Source organism: Camelus ferus, chromosome 1 (genome assembly GCF_009834535.1).
Source record: "Camelus ferus isolate YT-003-E chromosome 1, BCGSAC_Cfer_1.0, whole genome shotgun sequence".
In the NCBI taxonomy this organism is placed as follows: Eukaryota; Metazoa; Chordata; class Mammalia; order Artiodactyla; family Camelidae; genus Camelus; species Camelus ferus.
This window is the reverse complement of record NC_045696.1, coordinates 5,596,694-5,613,595: the sequence shown is the minus strand read 5'-3', so window position 1 is coordinate 5,613,595 and position 16,902 is coordinate 5,596,694. Positions and strand designations below refer to the sequence as shown.

The 16,902-nt window shown below is 42.0% G+C and overlaps 1 protein-coding gene across 1 annotated transcript in view; it reads left to right on the top strand.

Annotated features, from left to right (window-relative positions):
* The first annotated feature begins 347 nt into the window (after positions 1-347).
* LOC102510001 (SH3 domain-binding glutamic acid-rich protein) overlaps positions 348-16,902 on the top strand; it is a 40,541-nt gene continuing 23,986 nt past the window's right edge. Inside the window, exons 1-3 of the mRNA XM_014561224.2 lie at positions 348-566; positions 7,237-7,422; positions 15,646-15,726. Of these exons, the coding sequence (XP_014416710.1) occupies positions 522-566; positions 7,237-7,422; positions 15,646-15,726 (312 nt within the window). The 5' untranslated portion in view covers positions 348-521. The remainder of the gene's footprint in view (positions 567-7,236; positions 7,423-15,645; positions 15,727-16,902) is intronic.

Here is a 16,902-nt window from a genome sequence, read left to right as displayed (position 1 = left end):
CTTTATTTATTTAAAAACTCCTGTGGCAGGGCTGACTCTTCCTGTATGTTTGCCAAAAGCGCTGTAAACACAGCCTCCTGCGGCCCAAGACGGGGTTTTCTGAGCTTTTCCAGCTCCCGAGAGCGCCTCCCTCCTCCTTCCTCCTCCCTCCTCCCTCCGCCCGGAGGCATCTCTCCGCAGGGCTCTGATTGGTGCGCAGCTCAGCCTTGCCTTTTAGGGACTGCTGTCGGCCTTTTAAAATGATAAGGGAAAGAAAGGGTCCAGTGGCTGCTTTTATCAACCAATCAGATATTTTCCTAACAGATCCCCCCGTGTTCCCAGGCCAATGGAGGGGAGAGCCCAAGATGCCTGGGCTGCTCCTCGGAGAGGCAGGGCTTAAGTCGCGCGCGGGGCAGGAGCTCGGACAGCCCCGGGCCCCCGCCAGCCCCCACCTGGCGCTTGTCTGTGTCCCTGTCAGGATTTGTCCAGCGCCGCGTTCCCTCACAGGGGTGTGGGGGGGAGTCCTCTTCCCGACTATCAAAATGGTTATCAAAGTGTTTGTTGCCACATCTTCTGGGTCCATAGCGGTAGGTGTCTGATGGAATTTGGGGAAATTTCTTCCTGTCCTATTTTCCGAATAACTCAGACTTGGAGGTAGCAGGAGCGGGTATGGCCCAGCGCTGGCCTTAAATTTCTTTTTGAGGCGTGTGTAAGTAAACGCGGCTCTGCGGATGCCTGTGAGCCCTTTGCTTTCTGCCTTGGTTTGAATGGTGTTGAAGAAGTATTTATGTATTATCACACATTTATGTGTGTGATCCGGGGTAGCTGGGTGTGGAAGGGGACTCGAGGAAGGGGGCGTGTTTGATAGTAAAGCTTTTAACATGTGATGTGTGTCATGTTGTGCTGCATGTATGATAGACTCAGGGGCGCTTTTTTCTTCCTTTTCTTTTTTTTGTGGAGTGTTTCTGCCATTCATTCTTTAAGACTGAGACTAATTTAAAATTGCAAATAAATGGCACTTTGTGTAACAATATTTGGAGCAGATGATGGACCAGATCACTAAAATGACCCTGGGTGTGGGTGTAGTTACTTGCGTATGTGATGTAACCGTAAGGAAAGTGTAAAGTTAGCATGTGTAAAACTATTTATTATTTGAGGAAAATGATGTCACAGTCACAAGAGCAAACATCTCTAAGGCCACAGATTTAGATACCCTAGGAATCCACACAGACCCAAATTAGGGACTAAAAGCCAACCTCATAACATTGCTTTGTCTGATTTCCTTGCTAGGAATCACCCATCCACCTCTCCAAGTCCAGCCTGCGTTCTGTGCAGTGCAGACCTGCCTTAAGAAATAGGGGTAACAGAGGGACCCGTTTCTCCTTGGAAAGGACCCAGGCTTTAATTTTAGGCTTGAACCTGCAGTGTCTCCATGGGACTGAAATTTCCACCAGCATTTTAGCATAGGAGGCTGTGGGGAGAATACAGTTTTATTAATCCTGAGAGTTGGAGACCAGCAAAGGGGCTGTTTCCTTTTATATCTAGTTCCTGGGCCTTCTCAGCTTGCAGCTTGGGTTTCAGTGGTCACTCAGCCAGGGATGATAGCCTAGGCGAGTCGCTGGCAGGGGAAGGAGCCCTAACGGCATCTCCTGAATGCCGCCACCCCCAGCCCTGAAAGTTCTTATGGTTTCCACAGAGTGTAAGAAGAAAACACAAGAAAAGAGCCTGGTTGTCCCTTCTGAGCACAATTGATTGGCAACTGTGTAGTGATCTCTTGAACATCTTTTAACAGGAAAAGGTGAGGAGGAATTCTTAATGTAAAACTACAGAATCTCTTGTGGCTGTTGATGGATGACCTCAGAAACTTTCAGTTCATCTAAAAAAGCACATTTTTGGATCATTTAGATTAAAAAAAATTTTTTTAAAGAAAATGGCTTTGGTAGGTTTCAAATAGGCTGTTGATGCTCATTGCTGGAAACTTTTACCACTAACCTGCCAATCTTTTACATATGCTGTAGCCCAGGTTTGAGTGGCCGTGTGTATCCTTCCGGAGACAGTGGACAAATTGTATGGATTTCTTAGGATTATTTGGTATCCTACATTCTTGAAGTTTGGGAGCACGATTTAGTTAGCCTGGGAGGATCTGGAGGGGTACTGTTCATTCCAGGATCTCAGACAATCCAAGTTAATTCTGCTGCCCTAAGCACATGTTTTTGTGCCACTTTGGGCTGTATGACCTTGGGAAAGTTTCCTTCACCTTACTAAACCTCAAATTTCCTTAACTGTAAAATGCGGATAAGAATAGTATTCTTCACAGCATTGTCCTGAGGATTCTGAAAATAAGCGTGGAGGGCCCAGTGTAGTGCCAAGTAATAAATATCATCATTATTAATGTTGTAATTACTAGCTACGGTTAGCTAATATAATTGTTATAACCATCAGTTATTATAATTATTAGTGAGTGTTAGTTAATATTAATCAATATGATTGTAGTTATTATAATTATTAGTTATTATTAGATGTCTGCTTCTATGATGACATTTCAGAAGAATTGTGTCAAGCCACATGAATGGAAGAATTTCTGTCTTATCCTGAAGAATGAGAACTGGTTATTTCCACAGTGTCGGTGCTAATGGTTCTTCCTGGCTCGGGGAATTTCAGCCAGAAGCCTCTTTGCAGAAGAACCCAGCGCAGCTGCCTGTACTTACACTTTGTGCGTGGGGGTTGGTCTGCAAAACCTTTACCACTTATTTTTTTAGTCTGTAGACTTTAAAAATAGATTTTTGCCTGGAACCAAGGAGGTCACTATGACCTCTGTTGGATGAATGAAATAAATGAAAAAGGGAAAAAACACATGGTAATCTCTTTACAGGGATTAAATATGCAGCTGCATCTCGCATCTTTATTTTAACAGCTGATGCCAAAGTGTGCTCACATGTTTTACCACTTTACAGAGGGAGTTGGGTGACAGACCCTGGGAGCAGAAGAAGGCTGCATCTTCATGTGTGACCCTCCTCTCTTCCCGAAGACTGTTGTCACAGTGGGCAAAGGACAAAGGGAGAGAGGACAGTCCTCACTGTTTTCAAGGTGCAAAGATCCACCATCTTTAGGGACAGACCCTTAGGTGGCTCCTGGATTTCTCAATCTTTTTTCTAATTTGTTTTGTTTTGTTTTTCTTTCTTTGTTTTCATTTTGGGGGGAGGTAATTAGGTTTTTGTTTATTTATCTTTAGTGGAGGTACTGGGGAATGAACCCAGGACCTTGTGCATGCTAGGCATGCACTCTGCCCTCCCCCGTCCACCCCTTTTTCCAGTCTTGATTGAGTGTTAATATAGTGGGAAAAACATGGCTCTTAAATTAGATGGAGCTGGATGTGAACCTTGGAAAATTCTTTAATTCCCTGGCTCCTCAGCTTTGTTGTCTTAAAATGGTGATCAGAGTTCCTGCCTGGCATGGCAGTCAGGATGAGTGGATGGCATAAGAGTGTGCCGGGTGCCTGACGGCGCAGCTTCCAGACTGGTGGTGCAAAGTGATTTTCCACACATGCCTTGGTTCTCACCAACACCCGCCAAGAAGGCAGGGTTCTGTCCATTTTGCAGATGAGGCAATGGAAGAGCAGAGCCCCTGCCCAGATAGCAACTTTCCCAGCCAGGATGGAAACGCAGGGCACCTCTCACTCAAGTGCAGCGTGCTTTTTACTACAGTACAGTGACCTTGTTTGGAAAGGTTTCTAACTGTACAAGACAACAGACGGGAGGTGCCAAGTGAGTGACCCAAACATCACTCTGATGCATCGCAGTAACCAACAGTGGCCAGTGACTTCAAGGCAGAGAACAATACTTTTTGATGAATAAATGTAACAGGATAGGAAAACAGCACTCTGAGCCTCCACTGGGATCCCAAAGGCTCCAAGTGACAGACTCCAAGGACCCTGGACCCTCCAGAGGGGCTGCCCAGAAAGACCATGCAGACTGTGGGGCCAGCACTGGCCATGGTGCCCTGGAGAGGGGAGAAGGGCCGACAGGTGGAAGGGGAGTGTGTCTGGGGTGAGGACTACTGAGGTACTGTGCACGCCCCTCCCCTTGATGTCTTCAAGGCGAGGCTTCCTCTGGGAGCCGAGGCTGTGTCCCTGAGGTCAGCCCAGGAAGCCACGTGGAGAGGAGCTGTCCTTCGCCAGGGTCCAGTGGGGCTCCTTAACAAGGACCCACCAAGGAGGGGGACTACAGCGGGGTGCACCCCAACTCGGGTGGGCATCAGGGTGTGGGCCAGCCAGGTGAGCTCACGTGTTCCCCATGCCCCTGTCCCCTCCTATGGGCTCATCCTAAGACCCTTCTCCAGCCCTCGGCAGAAGCCAAGTTCTCCAAATAGCCAGATGAGTGATGTGATGCCTTTGGCTCAGTTTAAATCACTGGTGTTGGGGGAGTTCAGAGGGCCAGATTTCATTTTTCTACTCTTTTTTTGGGGGGGTGGTAAATAAAATTTAACACTCTATCATGCACCCAACAGTAAGTCAACTGCCCATAGATGTCATTGCTTGTCAGTAAACAGATCCATTTCCCTCTCCTGTTTTCTCCACGGCTCTTTGACTTTCCAGCAGAAGGAAACGTTAAGTCAGGACTTTGGGAAATGTTCTTCTTATGTTCAGAAATTGTAAAATCAAATGAAACCCTTTTTCATCCCACCCCAAGTCTTGACGCATGATAAATAGAGATGGAAATAATGCTGGTGATGGGGCAGTGGCTGAGGCTCCTGGGAGGGCATTTGAGGAGGGAAGACAGGAGTTTGGACAGAATAAAGGATGTTGCCTTCTGAATGTGTAATTAAAAGTCAGCCTGTCTAAAACAAAGACGTCTCTACTCTTTGAAACAGCAAAGTTATCTCTGAAAATAGCCAAAGGAGTAAGTAACTTATAAAGTGGCATGGATAATTACGGACAGGCTGGAAAGTACGTAGAGAAATCATGATTAGTTAAAATAATAATTTAGTCCAACAACCTGTCATCAGGTCTGGTGGGGTTTTGTAATATTCAGAAATTCAGCCGTGCAGCTATGGAATTTGGAGCACAGTTTCTGAGATGAGAAGCAGAAGGTTGGTCTGGGGTTTACCCCAGCGGAGCCTTGGGGGAGGGCCCGTCAGTGGAGAAATAGGCTGCTGGTCCTTTGATTCTGAGAGATGTGACACTCAGGAATGTGTCAGAGAACGTATGCCAGAAGCTAAAGGGACATTCCATCATTACATACTTGTCTGTATGACTTTTATTTTTATTTTTTGTCTACACTTGCCCCAAACTGAAATATTATCTTGGCCTGGATCTTCCTGATTATCTTAGGGCAGCTAAGAGCAGCCTTTAATTTATTGATCTCATGCTTTTAGTCACTTATTTTTGTTATGTTGATGGTACAAACGTTAATTAAAAAGTAAATGTGTGATTACCATTTACATATGTGTGTATAGGTAATTTATATACAAAATTTTATATATAATTTATATTTTTTATATATTAATTAAAATTTAAATTATGATATTTTATATTTATAATTAATATAATATATGCAATCAAGTTACCAACCAAACCAAATTATATAGAATTTAGTTTTGGTGGTGATTTTATTCCAGGACTTAAGCATCCAATATACACCTTACTTTTCCTTATATTAAAGAAGAAACACTCTTTTGGTTTTTTTTCTTTTTTGAATGGAGGAGGTAATTTCAGGTTTATTTAGTTCTTTAAACAGAGGTACCGAGGATCGAACCCAGGACCTTGTGCGTGCTAGGCATGCACTCTACCACTGAGCTATGCCCTCCCCCAGGGAAGAAACACTCTATACACAAGATGCTGATAGAATCATTCATTTTGGCAAAAATGAATAAGAAAAACATTTTTTTTGGCGTACAAATCTCTACAAAATGAATTGGGTTTAACCAAAAGAGAATTTGAATCTCGATGTTAGGTTTGGGATGGGTGTGTATCTTTTACAGCATTTGTTTGGAATCCTCAGTCTAGTCCCTCGCTGAGAAGCAAGTTACATGAAAGAGACAAGAAGCCTCAAAAAAGTCATTTTTAATGACTGTTTTCCTTATGAGACAATATTCTATTCAGGGTACTAAAAATTAAGATATTAGATATTTTCACATCAAAGGAAATTCTAATTTAAAATTTTAATCTTACTTTTAAGAAATGACCATATTCTACATCGTTAGCATCTTTGGTGTGATCTATACCTCGACTGTACAAATGAATTCTTGACATTTTTTTTCACCCAAATAAGCAGCTTATGAATCTGTTCATGTGAGGAGCTTGGCACTATGTTGTGTGCTGAGTAGGGGATCAATAAATAAGTATTGACTGGTTTGTTCAATTGATCTCTCCCAGAGTGCTTACAGCGGGGTCCACACAGTCTGCTGTAACCTGTTTACCAGTGTTTATGAAAGAGAGCATCGTGCCTTTCTGGGAGTGAATTCTCAGACCGATGAGAGAAAACTGTAATTGTTTCTGGGGAAGGAGTTCTGAGCTTTCAAGATGACCAAATGCACCATAAATGGTCGTTGTTAGATGCAGTCATTGCACGTGAACCGTGGGAAGGGAAAGGGCACTGGGGCATTGTCTTAGGTGTGGCTGGCACTTGACCTCAGGGAAGGAGTTGGGTGAGGGTCAGACAGGGGGAATCTGTGGGAGAAGGGGGTTATTTTACCGCGTTGCTCTTCAATGTGCTGGCAGAAATATCCACCAGCTTTTGTAGCTTTTTTTTTTGTCCTTCCCCCCAATAATCTCCACGTGGGCTTGTCAGCTTCCTGTATTATTTCTAAAGCTTACTCTTGTCCAACGTGACTCATGTTCCTATTTTCATAACTGTGAATGAAGGGCCTTTGAGGATGGGGGTACTGGGTATTTGAGTTTCCTAGCATCTGTTTCTTTGTAACCAGTTCTTATTTATCTATTTTTGGTGTTAAGGCTTAGCAGAAAATTGAAAGTTATTTGAGAACCTCAAATAAAGCTATGAGGAAATCACCATTATTCTTATTAGGTTGATTATACTGTGATTAAAACGTTGATGAGATTAAAAATTTCAGAATTTAAATGGTTACTCTGTTGATCCTTTATAATGAAGAGACGTGATTTTATTGTTTTCCTGGTTTAAATACTTAAAAGTATTCGTGTTGTATGGTGTAGTTGGAGAAAGGGTTTAATTTATGTAAACATAAGCAAAACAGTTGTTAGAAACAGCCTAACAGTCATCTTTCTCTACTCCTGAGCAGATTAGGAAGAAACAGCAAGAAGTAGTGGGCTTTCTGGAAGCTAATAAAATCGACTTTAAGGAATTCGATATTGCTGGCGATGAAGACAATAGGAAGTGGATGAGAGAGAATGTCCCTGGAGAGAAGAAACCTCAGAATGGGATTCCTTTGCCTCCCCAGATCTTTAACGAAGAGCAGTATTGTGGGGTGAGAGCTGATTTCTTAGAAAATTCTTCTGCGTGTGTATGTTTATCAGAAATTATTTAAAGCAGATCAATTTCGAGGCAGCATTTGCATCTATTCACATTTTTCAGGTCACGATCTATTTCTTCCATCCAACACCTGGATGGTAGGTCCATTGTGAAGAATCAATATTTAAGATTTACAAAATGATGGAAACAGTCAAATGATAATTCAGGAGTTCCTGGGATGATTTTAGGTTCCTTATTTTATTTTGAAGAATCGAGCTCACTGGTTCAAATAAAATATGCATTCAGTTGGAAAGAAATTCTGATCGGCCTTGCAGGGTGCTCCTTCATGCACTCACACAGAAACAGGGCTGGGTTTTCACTTTTGTAAAGAAATTGCAGAAGGAAAATCCTACTGCAGATACAAGAGCAGTTTGCGTAAATGCCTCTAAATAATTAGAAGCTGTTCTGGACGTTTTGATTACAACAGCAACTGTGTTTTATACCTTTAGTAGTTCATTTTACCATAAAAATCACTTTTCCCTCAGAGTTTACAGATTATACTTAGTAAGGCAACTTGTTGAAAAGAAACATTTAAAAACCCCAAGCATTGTAGAGCATGAGAGCTAGCCATCTTAGGGGCCATGCAGGACTTCTAGGCCGCTCTCCGGACTGCGGCAGCGGGTCCTGGAAGGTGGAGGCTGCTCAGGCCCGTGCTGCCTCTGAAGCCTGCAGCCTGGCGGGGGGACCTTGACTCACCTCTTCTCTTCTTGCTGCACAAAACTGCTGGTCGCTTAGCTTACGTTCTCTTTATGACATTTCTCTTCTGAAGCAGGTCCCACAGTCTAGCCTAGGGGCCAAGGCCTGCAGCTGCCCATTTTACGAAGTAAAGTTTTACTGGAGCAAAGTTTTACATCCACATGAATTCATTCACCTGTTGCCTACGGCTGATTTTGCACACAGCAGAGCCGAGCAGTTGTGACAGAGACCGCATGACCCACAAAAATATTTACTCTACACGTTTACAGAAAAGCTTCCTGGCCTCTGATTTGAAGCGTGGATTGTTCAGTTGTTAGGTTTTGTATTAGTGTCCTAAGGCTGAGGTAACAAAACAGCCCTGCCCCCAGATTCACAGGGTGAAGTCCCAGCGCCCAGTGTGGTGGTATCTGGAGACAGGGCCTTTGGGAGGGGGGGTTAGATGAGGTCACGAGGGTGGGGCCTTCACGCTGGGATCAGTGCCCCAGCAGAAAGAGGAGGCAGGACTGGCTCCCTCTCTCCTCGCCCTGTGAGCACACAGCTGGAGGCAGCCGTCTGTAAGCCAGGAAGAGCGCTCTGGTCAGAACCCGACTAGGCCACCTCTGGCCTCCGGAACTGGGAGAGGACACATTTCTCTTGCTCAAGCCCTGTCCTGTCGATGGTTTTTCGTTATGGCAGCCCAAGCTGACTATCACAGTGCTTTAAAGTAACGGAAATTTATTTTCCCGCAGTTCTAGAGGCCTGAAGTTTGAAATCAAGGTGCCAAGGGGGTTGGTGTCTTCTGGAAGCTCTGAGGGAAAAATCCATTTCCGGCCTCTCTCCTAGTTTCTGGTGGCGGCCAACAATCTTTGGCATTCCTTGGCTTGTTAAGGTGTCATGTCCAGCTCTGCCTCCAGCTTCACAGGGCCTCTCCTTGTGGGTCTCTCTGCATCTTCACAGGGCCTTCTTATAAGGACCACAGTCATTGGAACGGGCTCCACCCTAGTCCAATATGGCCTCACCATGACCAACTACATCTGTAAATATCCTTATTTCCAAATAAGGTCACCTTCTGAGGTTGTGGGTGGATGTGGATCTGTTGGGGGGCAGTACAGGGAGGTATGAATTTACATGGCTGTTCTTCAGAGGCTTGTCTCAAAGTCCTGTGGGTCTGTTTTCAGTCTTAATGTGGCCAGCACTTGTGTAGTGGAATGTAAATTCCAGTCCAGCTCTCCGGGATTTCAGCTGGAGTTTCAGGAGTGCAGAGAGCACTTCCTCTGTCAGGAAGAGCCCCTCCCTTACTCCCTGCCCTCCAGCCCTCCTGTCCCCCACTCCCCTCCAGACCTGTCACCTCCTGGCATCACTCCGCCCTGACCTGAATTTCTAAGAACTGTGGCTCTTGTTGGATGAGGAAAGGGAGAATTTTTCTGGGGGAGGGTAGTGGTGATGGACAATTTTTATTTATTTTATTTATTAAAATGTTTTTTGCTTTTGTTTTTTGAGGGGGGAGGTAATTAGGTTTATTTATTTTAATTTATTTTTTCATGGAGGTACTGGGGATTGAACCCAGAACCTCCTGCATGCTAAGCATGCACTCTACCACTGAGCTATATACCCTCCCCACTTATTTTATTTTTTATGAAATATTTTTTAATAATTGAAAAATGAATACACGTGCACACAGAACAATTAAAGCGGTTCAGAAGTTGCTTGCAGTGGAAATTATTCTTCCTCCCATTTCAGAGCCCTGTCACTCTGGTTCTGCCTCTGAGGTGGGCTGGCTTCACAGGCCTGCCGCCCGGGAAGTCACACAGGGCCGCATGCTCAAGAGAGCTCTCTGCCTAGTTTGATGCTCCACTGTCACTGTCTTGAAATTTATTATGATTTTTGAACAAGAGATACCTTGTGCTTTTTACACCAGCCCTGCAAATTATGTATCCAGTTCCTGCTCTGACCAATCAGCGTTGGCAATTTCTGGTTTGGCTTTCTAGAAATTTTTGATGTATATTAATGACTGTATATAACTTAAAAATGGGGGCGTACTCTATACAGTTCGTTCTTTTTACTTAATAATCGTATCTCAGGGAGCATTGCCTAGCTGCACATACTCCTGATTTTAATGGCTGCATAATGTTTCATTGATTGAGACGTTTATTATTGGCAGAGTCCTCTAAGGGGGAACGGTCTTTCACAGCTACAAATATTGCTGTAGAAACCCGCTTAGGCACCCAGAGCTTTGTATTCAGTCTGAGCATATATGTGTAGGATAAACTCCTAGAAGGTGTGCTGAGGTAGAGCATATATGCATATGCATATATACGCATCTCACGTTTCAGTAGATCTTGGCAAATGGCCCTGGACTGAAATGGCACCAGCTGACATTTTCAAACGTAGTTTGAGAATGGCTAGTTCCCTGCGACTTGGACAACACTGTACATGCAAACTTTTGGATCTCTGCCAATGTTTTAGATGAAAAATGTGTTCTCACTGCTTTGCCTTGGATTTCTGTCTTTATGGGTGAGGCCGAACGTCTCTTCCTCTGTTGATAAGCTGTCTGTGTTCTGTGACTGGCTGTTTTTCTGTTTGGTTACAGGTATTGTTTGTTGGTTTTTCTGTGTACGAAGGGAAGTCGCCCTTTCACTATCATAGATGTTGAAATAGTTTCCCATGTTTCTTATTTGTCTTTTAACTTTTTAAAGTGATTTTTTTGGAATAAAGAACTTAAAAAATTTTGAAATTTTTTTTAATGGTTCCCACACTCCTAGTCTTGTCTAGAAAATCGTTCTGTGCTCTAAAGTCATCAAGAGAATCATCTTATGTTTACTTCTAGTATTTTTCCAGTGAAAGTAGGATTTTTAACGTCTTACTTTTATTTTAACTGTCCTAGTTACAGTAGAGACAATATTGAGGTATTTTCTTTCAACCTATGTTAACTCCCAGGGTAAAAGGTTTGCAGGTATTTTTCTGCTATAAAAATAAAACTAAAACCTCAAAGGCATTTCTTACTCTGTTTTGCTGTGATCTAGCAATGTTTTTCATTTTAATTGTGGAGGAAAAAGAAAAGATTTTCCGAATAAGAAAAAAGACTTCAATTTTTAAGATGTATTTTCCTATTATAAGTATGGCTCTAGTGAAATAAGCATAGAAACTATTTTATGTTTAACTGTATTTAATTCTTTTCAGTTCTGCCTTCAGAGAAATATTAGTCGTTTATCTTACTTGCTGCTTTGCTAAATTTGCTTTTCTGCAGTCCGTGGATATTCTTAACAAAAAAGTGCATTAATGAGGCAGAGGGCTTTGTGTCTAGAAAGTAGTAAAAATGATTATTTGTATTGTAGGTGCAGATTTTAAAAGGAGACTCAAAGGTTCTGAAGGATATGTCAGGTTTAAAATGGCAGAAATCCAGATGGTAACTATTTCTTTCCACAAGATGGAAATGTGTTCTGTCGGAATAACTCTATTATTTAAGTTGACTCACTAGACTCTGGGGATTCTTGAATGGTCACCCAGAGGCCGTACCTGATGATGGCAGCAGGTAGAGGGGACGTCAAGGACAAGCAGTGGATTTCTCGGCACCAGGGCAGTGAGCAGACTGGAGGGCAGGGCTAGTCCTGAGTACCACCGTGCCCCTGCCAGGCTGAATGCCTGCTGCTCTGTGCAAAGCTGATGAAGACGTTATCCCAAGGGCATGGCAGACAGCTCTTAGCTAGAGAAAGGAGACACCAGATGGGAAGCCAGGCACAGCGGAGGCCAGGTTACCCGTCTGGCAGAGGAGTAGTAACTGGGGGTAGCAAACTGGTCTGGCGATGCCAAGTTGGAGTCTGTGCACCTTAGCCGAGGTGAGGGCTGGGATGCCTGCCTGGACCTGGACACAACCAAAGGGGACCTTGACCGTTCAACAGAGAGACAAGTATCTCTGGGGACTCCGGGCTGCAAGGGAGGACAGGATGCCCGCCCAATTAGGGCAGGGGGAGGGCGTTCTCAACACATCGATGCTACCGAACAAGCAACTTCATGTTATTAAAATTTTATTATGCAATATGCTGGAGATGAGAAAAACATATAGCTTATACACGAGTAATAAAAGTGAACAGCCGTGCACACACCATAGGTTTGAGAAGTGTGATATCCCCAGAAATTTAGAAGCACACTGAGTGCATCACCCCCTTCGCGTCTAGCTCCCTCGGCACGAGAGGGAGCCAGTGTCGTGAATTTTGTGTTCACCATTCCTTTTCTTTTCTTGCATCTCCCTTGTGTATATACCTAAGCAACAGGGTTATTGACTGGGCTTCCTGAGTGTAAGGACTGACATCTTCAACAAGTGTAGAAAATTATTAGGTATGTATTTTGAGTATGGCTTCTTCCCCATGATCTCTCTCTTTTAAAAAAATTTTAACTTAAAAAAATTTTTATTTTGGGGGGGGAATTAGTTTTATTTATTTATTTATTTATTTATTTATTTATTTATTTATTTACTTACTTACTTACTTACTTACTTACTTACTTAATGGCAGTATTGGGTATTGAACCCGGGACCTCAAGCACACACTCTACCCCTGAGCCCCTGAGCTATACCCCATCCCCCATATTATCTCTTAGTTTCTCCTAAAGCACCTGTAAGACGTGTGTTAGACCATCTCATTCTCTCTTCTCATTCTTCTCATTTTTCTATAATAATATTTCTTCTGCATTTCCCATCTTTTTTCTTTTTTCCTTCTCCAGGTAATGTCTTTGGTTGCATTTCCCAGTTAGCTAAGTTTTTCATCTGATGTGTCTGGTTGGCTATGTAACCCACATTTTCACTTTTAGGAGGACTTTTTGGTTCTTTTCCAAGTTTGCTTCCTTGTTTTCTCTAGTTTATTTCTTGTGTTTTCAGGCTTCTCTTTCATTTCTTTATCTATATTAAATATAGATATTTTATGCTTTCTGCCTGATAATTCCAGGCAGAGATCTGAGTGTGTGCTCCGCGATTTCTGCTGGCTTTCACTCATAGGCTATATCTACTTCCCTATTTATTTTGTCATTTTTGACTCTGAACTGTTCATTTTAAAAACGTTATTTGTGGATACTCTTTGAGGCCTGGAATTTGTTTCTGCTAGTTTCCTGGGAGCTCAATAAAAGCTAGAACCCTTTTACATTGGTTTCTGGACCACACATGCCTTGGGAATTTGGATCACAAGCTCTCATGAATTTTGGCTTGTGTTTAGAACGTCTCAGGGAAGAATGCCTTCTCTTTCACTGAGCACCAAAGTTGAATCAGGCAAGTTTCCTTCCTTTCTAGTTTTCATGGGAGGGTTATTTCTCATTTATACTTACATTGAGCATAGAGCCCTCAATGGGGTTCTAATGTGTGTGTGTGTGTGTGTGTGTGTGTATGTATATACGTGCATGTATGTGTATATCTCTGTCTGTATAGATATGTGTGTCTGTGTATATGTTTATATGCAAATATATGTATATGTATATGTGCACATATTTGCGTATATATGTATTTGTATGTGTATCTATGTATATGTGTATGTCATGTTCTTGCATGTGCATGTATATGTGTATATATGAGCATGTATGTGTATACATGTGTATGTATATGTGTGCACATGTTATATATGTGTGTGTATATATCTGTGCATGTACGTTCTCATATATTATGCATATATATGTGTATATGTATATATTATGTGTGTGTCTGTATGCATATCTATACATCTGTGTATAAATCTGTATGTATGTGTGTGCTTGTATGTGCATATGTATGTATGTGTATCTATATATGTGTATATGTATGTGTGTGTGTTTTATAAAACTCCACCTCAAGGAGACCCTGGCTTTAGCTCCGTCCCTGTTTTCTCTCTGTGGCATCAGAGTGGAAGATGAAGGTCTCCTGGGTTTGTAAGGAGCTCTCAGCCTGGATGGAAGCCTCGGTGTGTGCTTATTCTTAGGACTCTTGATCTCACGTGGCTATATTCTTTTTTTTTTTTGTACCAGTTTAGCAATGCTTTTATGATTTATTTTTTTCTTAATCTGATTTAAGTTTTTTTTTTGAGTTGGTGTTTCAGGGCATCTAATCTGCCATATTAACATAACTGGAAGTTGAAAAAAACATTTCATACTTACGATTTTCTACATCTATTTGTTAACATCAAGTAAAAAGCCCTGACCCACTGCTCTTCAGTCTGAAATTCTGAAGAAGCTATTTGGATTTAAGTTGAAGCAAAAGACAATCTCCTCAACTGTAGGAAAGCCTGTCTTGACTTGAAAGCTTCTACAGTTGGCAACTAGAGATGATCAGATATTTATCTATAGAATTTTGGGGAAATGGCATAAATTTACTTTATTACATTTTACCTACTTACTACTACTGCTGTTAATGCCTCTGTCCTGTAATCTTTTTAACACCACCTAGAAAGTGTGTGATCCAGGAGTCAATCAGAATTTCTGATACCAAAGAATCACTTACTCATGAAGCTGTATTTCCTTAGCTAAGATTTGAGGCAGCTTACAAAAATACTGTCAGTACAAAAGAATAAAATTAATCACTGAGAGAATCAAGGCAAGAGGTAGGAAAATAGTGAAGCTTTGGCTAGGATAAACACACAGGAATTACATAACATTTTCTTCCCAATAGAAGTGGCCTGTCTTTGGGTTTAAGCTCTTAACACACATGATAGTAGGGCAGGCAGTAACCCAACCATGTTGATTTGAGGGTTGTCCTGTTCATTCAGGCCAGACTCAACCATACCTGCTGAAGCCCTTGGCAACACTGTTTTTTTGTTAAATTTTTTTTGAGGGGGAGGTAATTAAGTTTATTTGTTTATTTATGTAATGGAAGCACTGGGGATCGAACCCAGGACCTCATGCGTGCTAGGCATGCGCTCTACCACTGAGCTAGTTTGTTTAGGGCTGGACCCACCTGGTGACATGCTGACCTGGGTGTGGCCTGGCGTGGGGGGCGGAACTTCACAGGTTTCACATCTCTCTATAGTTTTTCCCATTTTGGCAACACGAGTGTCTTTCTAAGCCTTCCACAATCCTGTGGCTCCTGGTATCGGAGGGGCCTGAGACAGGTCAGGTCTGGGCCCTTAGAGACTGCTGTGATACTAGCAGAGAAATCCTAAGTTGTCAGAGTCTTTTTAGTCCTGTGTTGTTTGGACCCCAATCAGAGTCCAAATCCATAGGAACAAATTACAGGGAAACCGGCTAAAGACGTGAAACTTTTGGAGAAGCCTTTTACTATGTATATCTGGGTCTTGTCAACAATTCCTGAACATGGATAATTTGTGTGTGTGTGTGAATTCTCACCGCACTGTAACAGGCAGAGTGAAAGGATGAAAAAAACAAATGTAAACTTCCTACCTTTTGGGGTTAGTCATCTCAGGCAAAGCAAGTGAGTGTAATCTTTTGTGTTAGCTCCTAACTTAATGAGTAATAAATATAAAGATCGACTTAGGTCAGTATTCTGGCTCACAAGTGTGCATTGGGTTTAATCATTCTTTTCCTTTGCTTCAAGGACTTTGACTCTTTCTTCTCTGCAAAAGAAGAGAATATTATTTATTCGTTCCTTGGCTTGGCTCCCCCTCCAGGCTCAAAGGTAAGCTTGGATACCCCCTTGGGGCCCAATACAGGTCATAAGAATTGAGGACAAATTTCACATCCAAGACTGTTTAATAAGTGGTGATCTTTAAATTAACATGGTTTTAATACACTTCTTATTCTGATGGAGTCTTTTGCATAGAGATAATGCATGGTTTCTACTAAAACATGTTTCAAAACTGTGCTTTTATTGTTTTTGCTCTGTTTACACCTTGTTACAGTAAGCTTTACAATACCTAAGTTAAGAAATATCATTGCATTAAATAATCTTAAGTGCATTAATTAAATATGTAAAAATATACATCCTCAGATTATGTCTATGAAATTACTTTGTTACAAATTTCTCATAACAGCTTATATTAGTTAATTTAATAGTGATCTGTGCTCCTAGATGAGTTATTTTTATTTAAAATAAATTGAATTTTGATTTTTTAGTCTGATAGGAGGGAAAAAGTAAGGTCTAGACTCAAGAACAAGATAAGTGTCATCAAGTTTTTCCCTCCCGTGTTGTTTCATCTTTGATTATGTATAATTATATCAGTTAGATAAATAATTATGCTAATAAAGCAAATACCATGAATTTGAGTGCCTAGTGGAGACCACCTGGATTCACTTTTTCTTGTCTTCACTGCATGCCTTGCCTCTTCCAAGTGTCTCATACAGGACTCTCCATAGATACAAGTCAAGCACACATTTGTCTAATTCAGTTACTTAATATTTTTTGGTGGAAGGAGGTAGTTAGGTTTGTTTGTTTGTTTGTTTGTTTATTTATTTATTTATTTATTTATTCAATGGAGGGATGGGGGATTGAACCCTGGACCTCGTGCATGCTAAGCACGTGCTCTACCACTGAGCTATACCTTCCCCTATTTCTTAATTAATTTGTTTGCTTGTGCCCAGAGTCATTTCAAGAGATTTGTGATGACTGAGTCCAAATTAATTCTCAGTGTAGGAGAAACAGCTCCAAGTCCTGCCTTATGGAGGCGGGTCTGTCTCAGAGGCAGGTGGGCGGGTGTCCATGTTCTTCAGATCACGCGTCTGCGGTTTCTTAGAACTTGGTTAACGTGTGCAGGTGCAGCACCAGATCCTTCTCCAAAAAGTAACATGTAGATTTCACAGTTGGTTAAGGGTTTTATAGGAGGAAGAAGCCTTGCCTTTTAATGAAATACCTTCT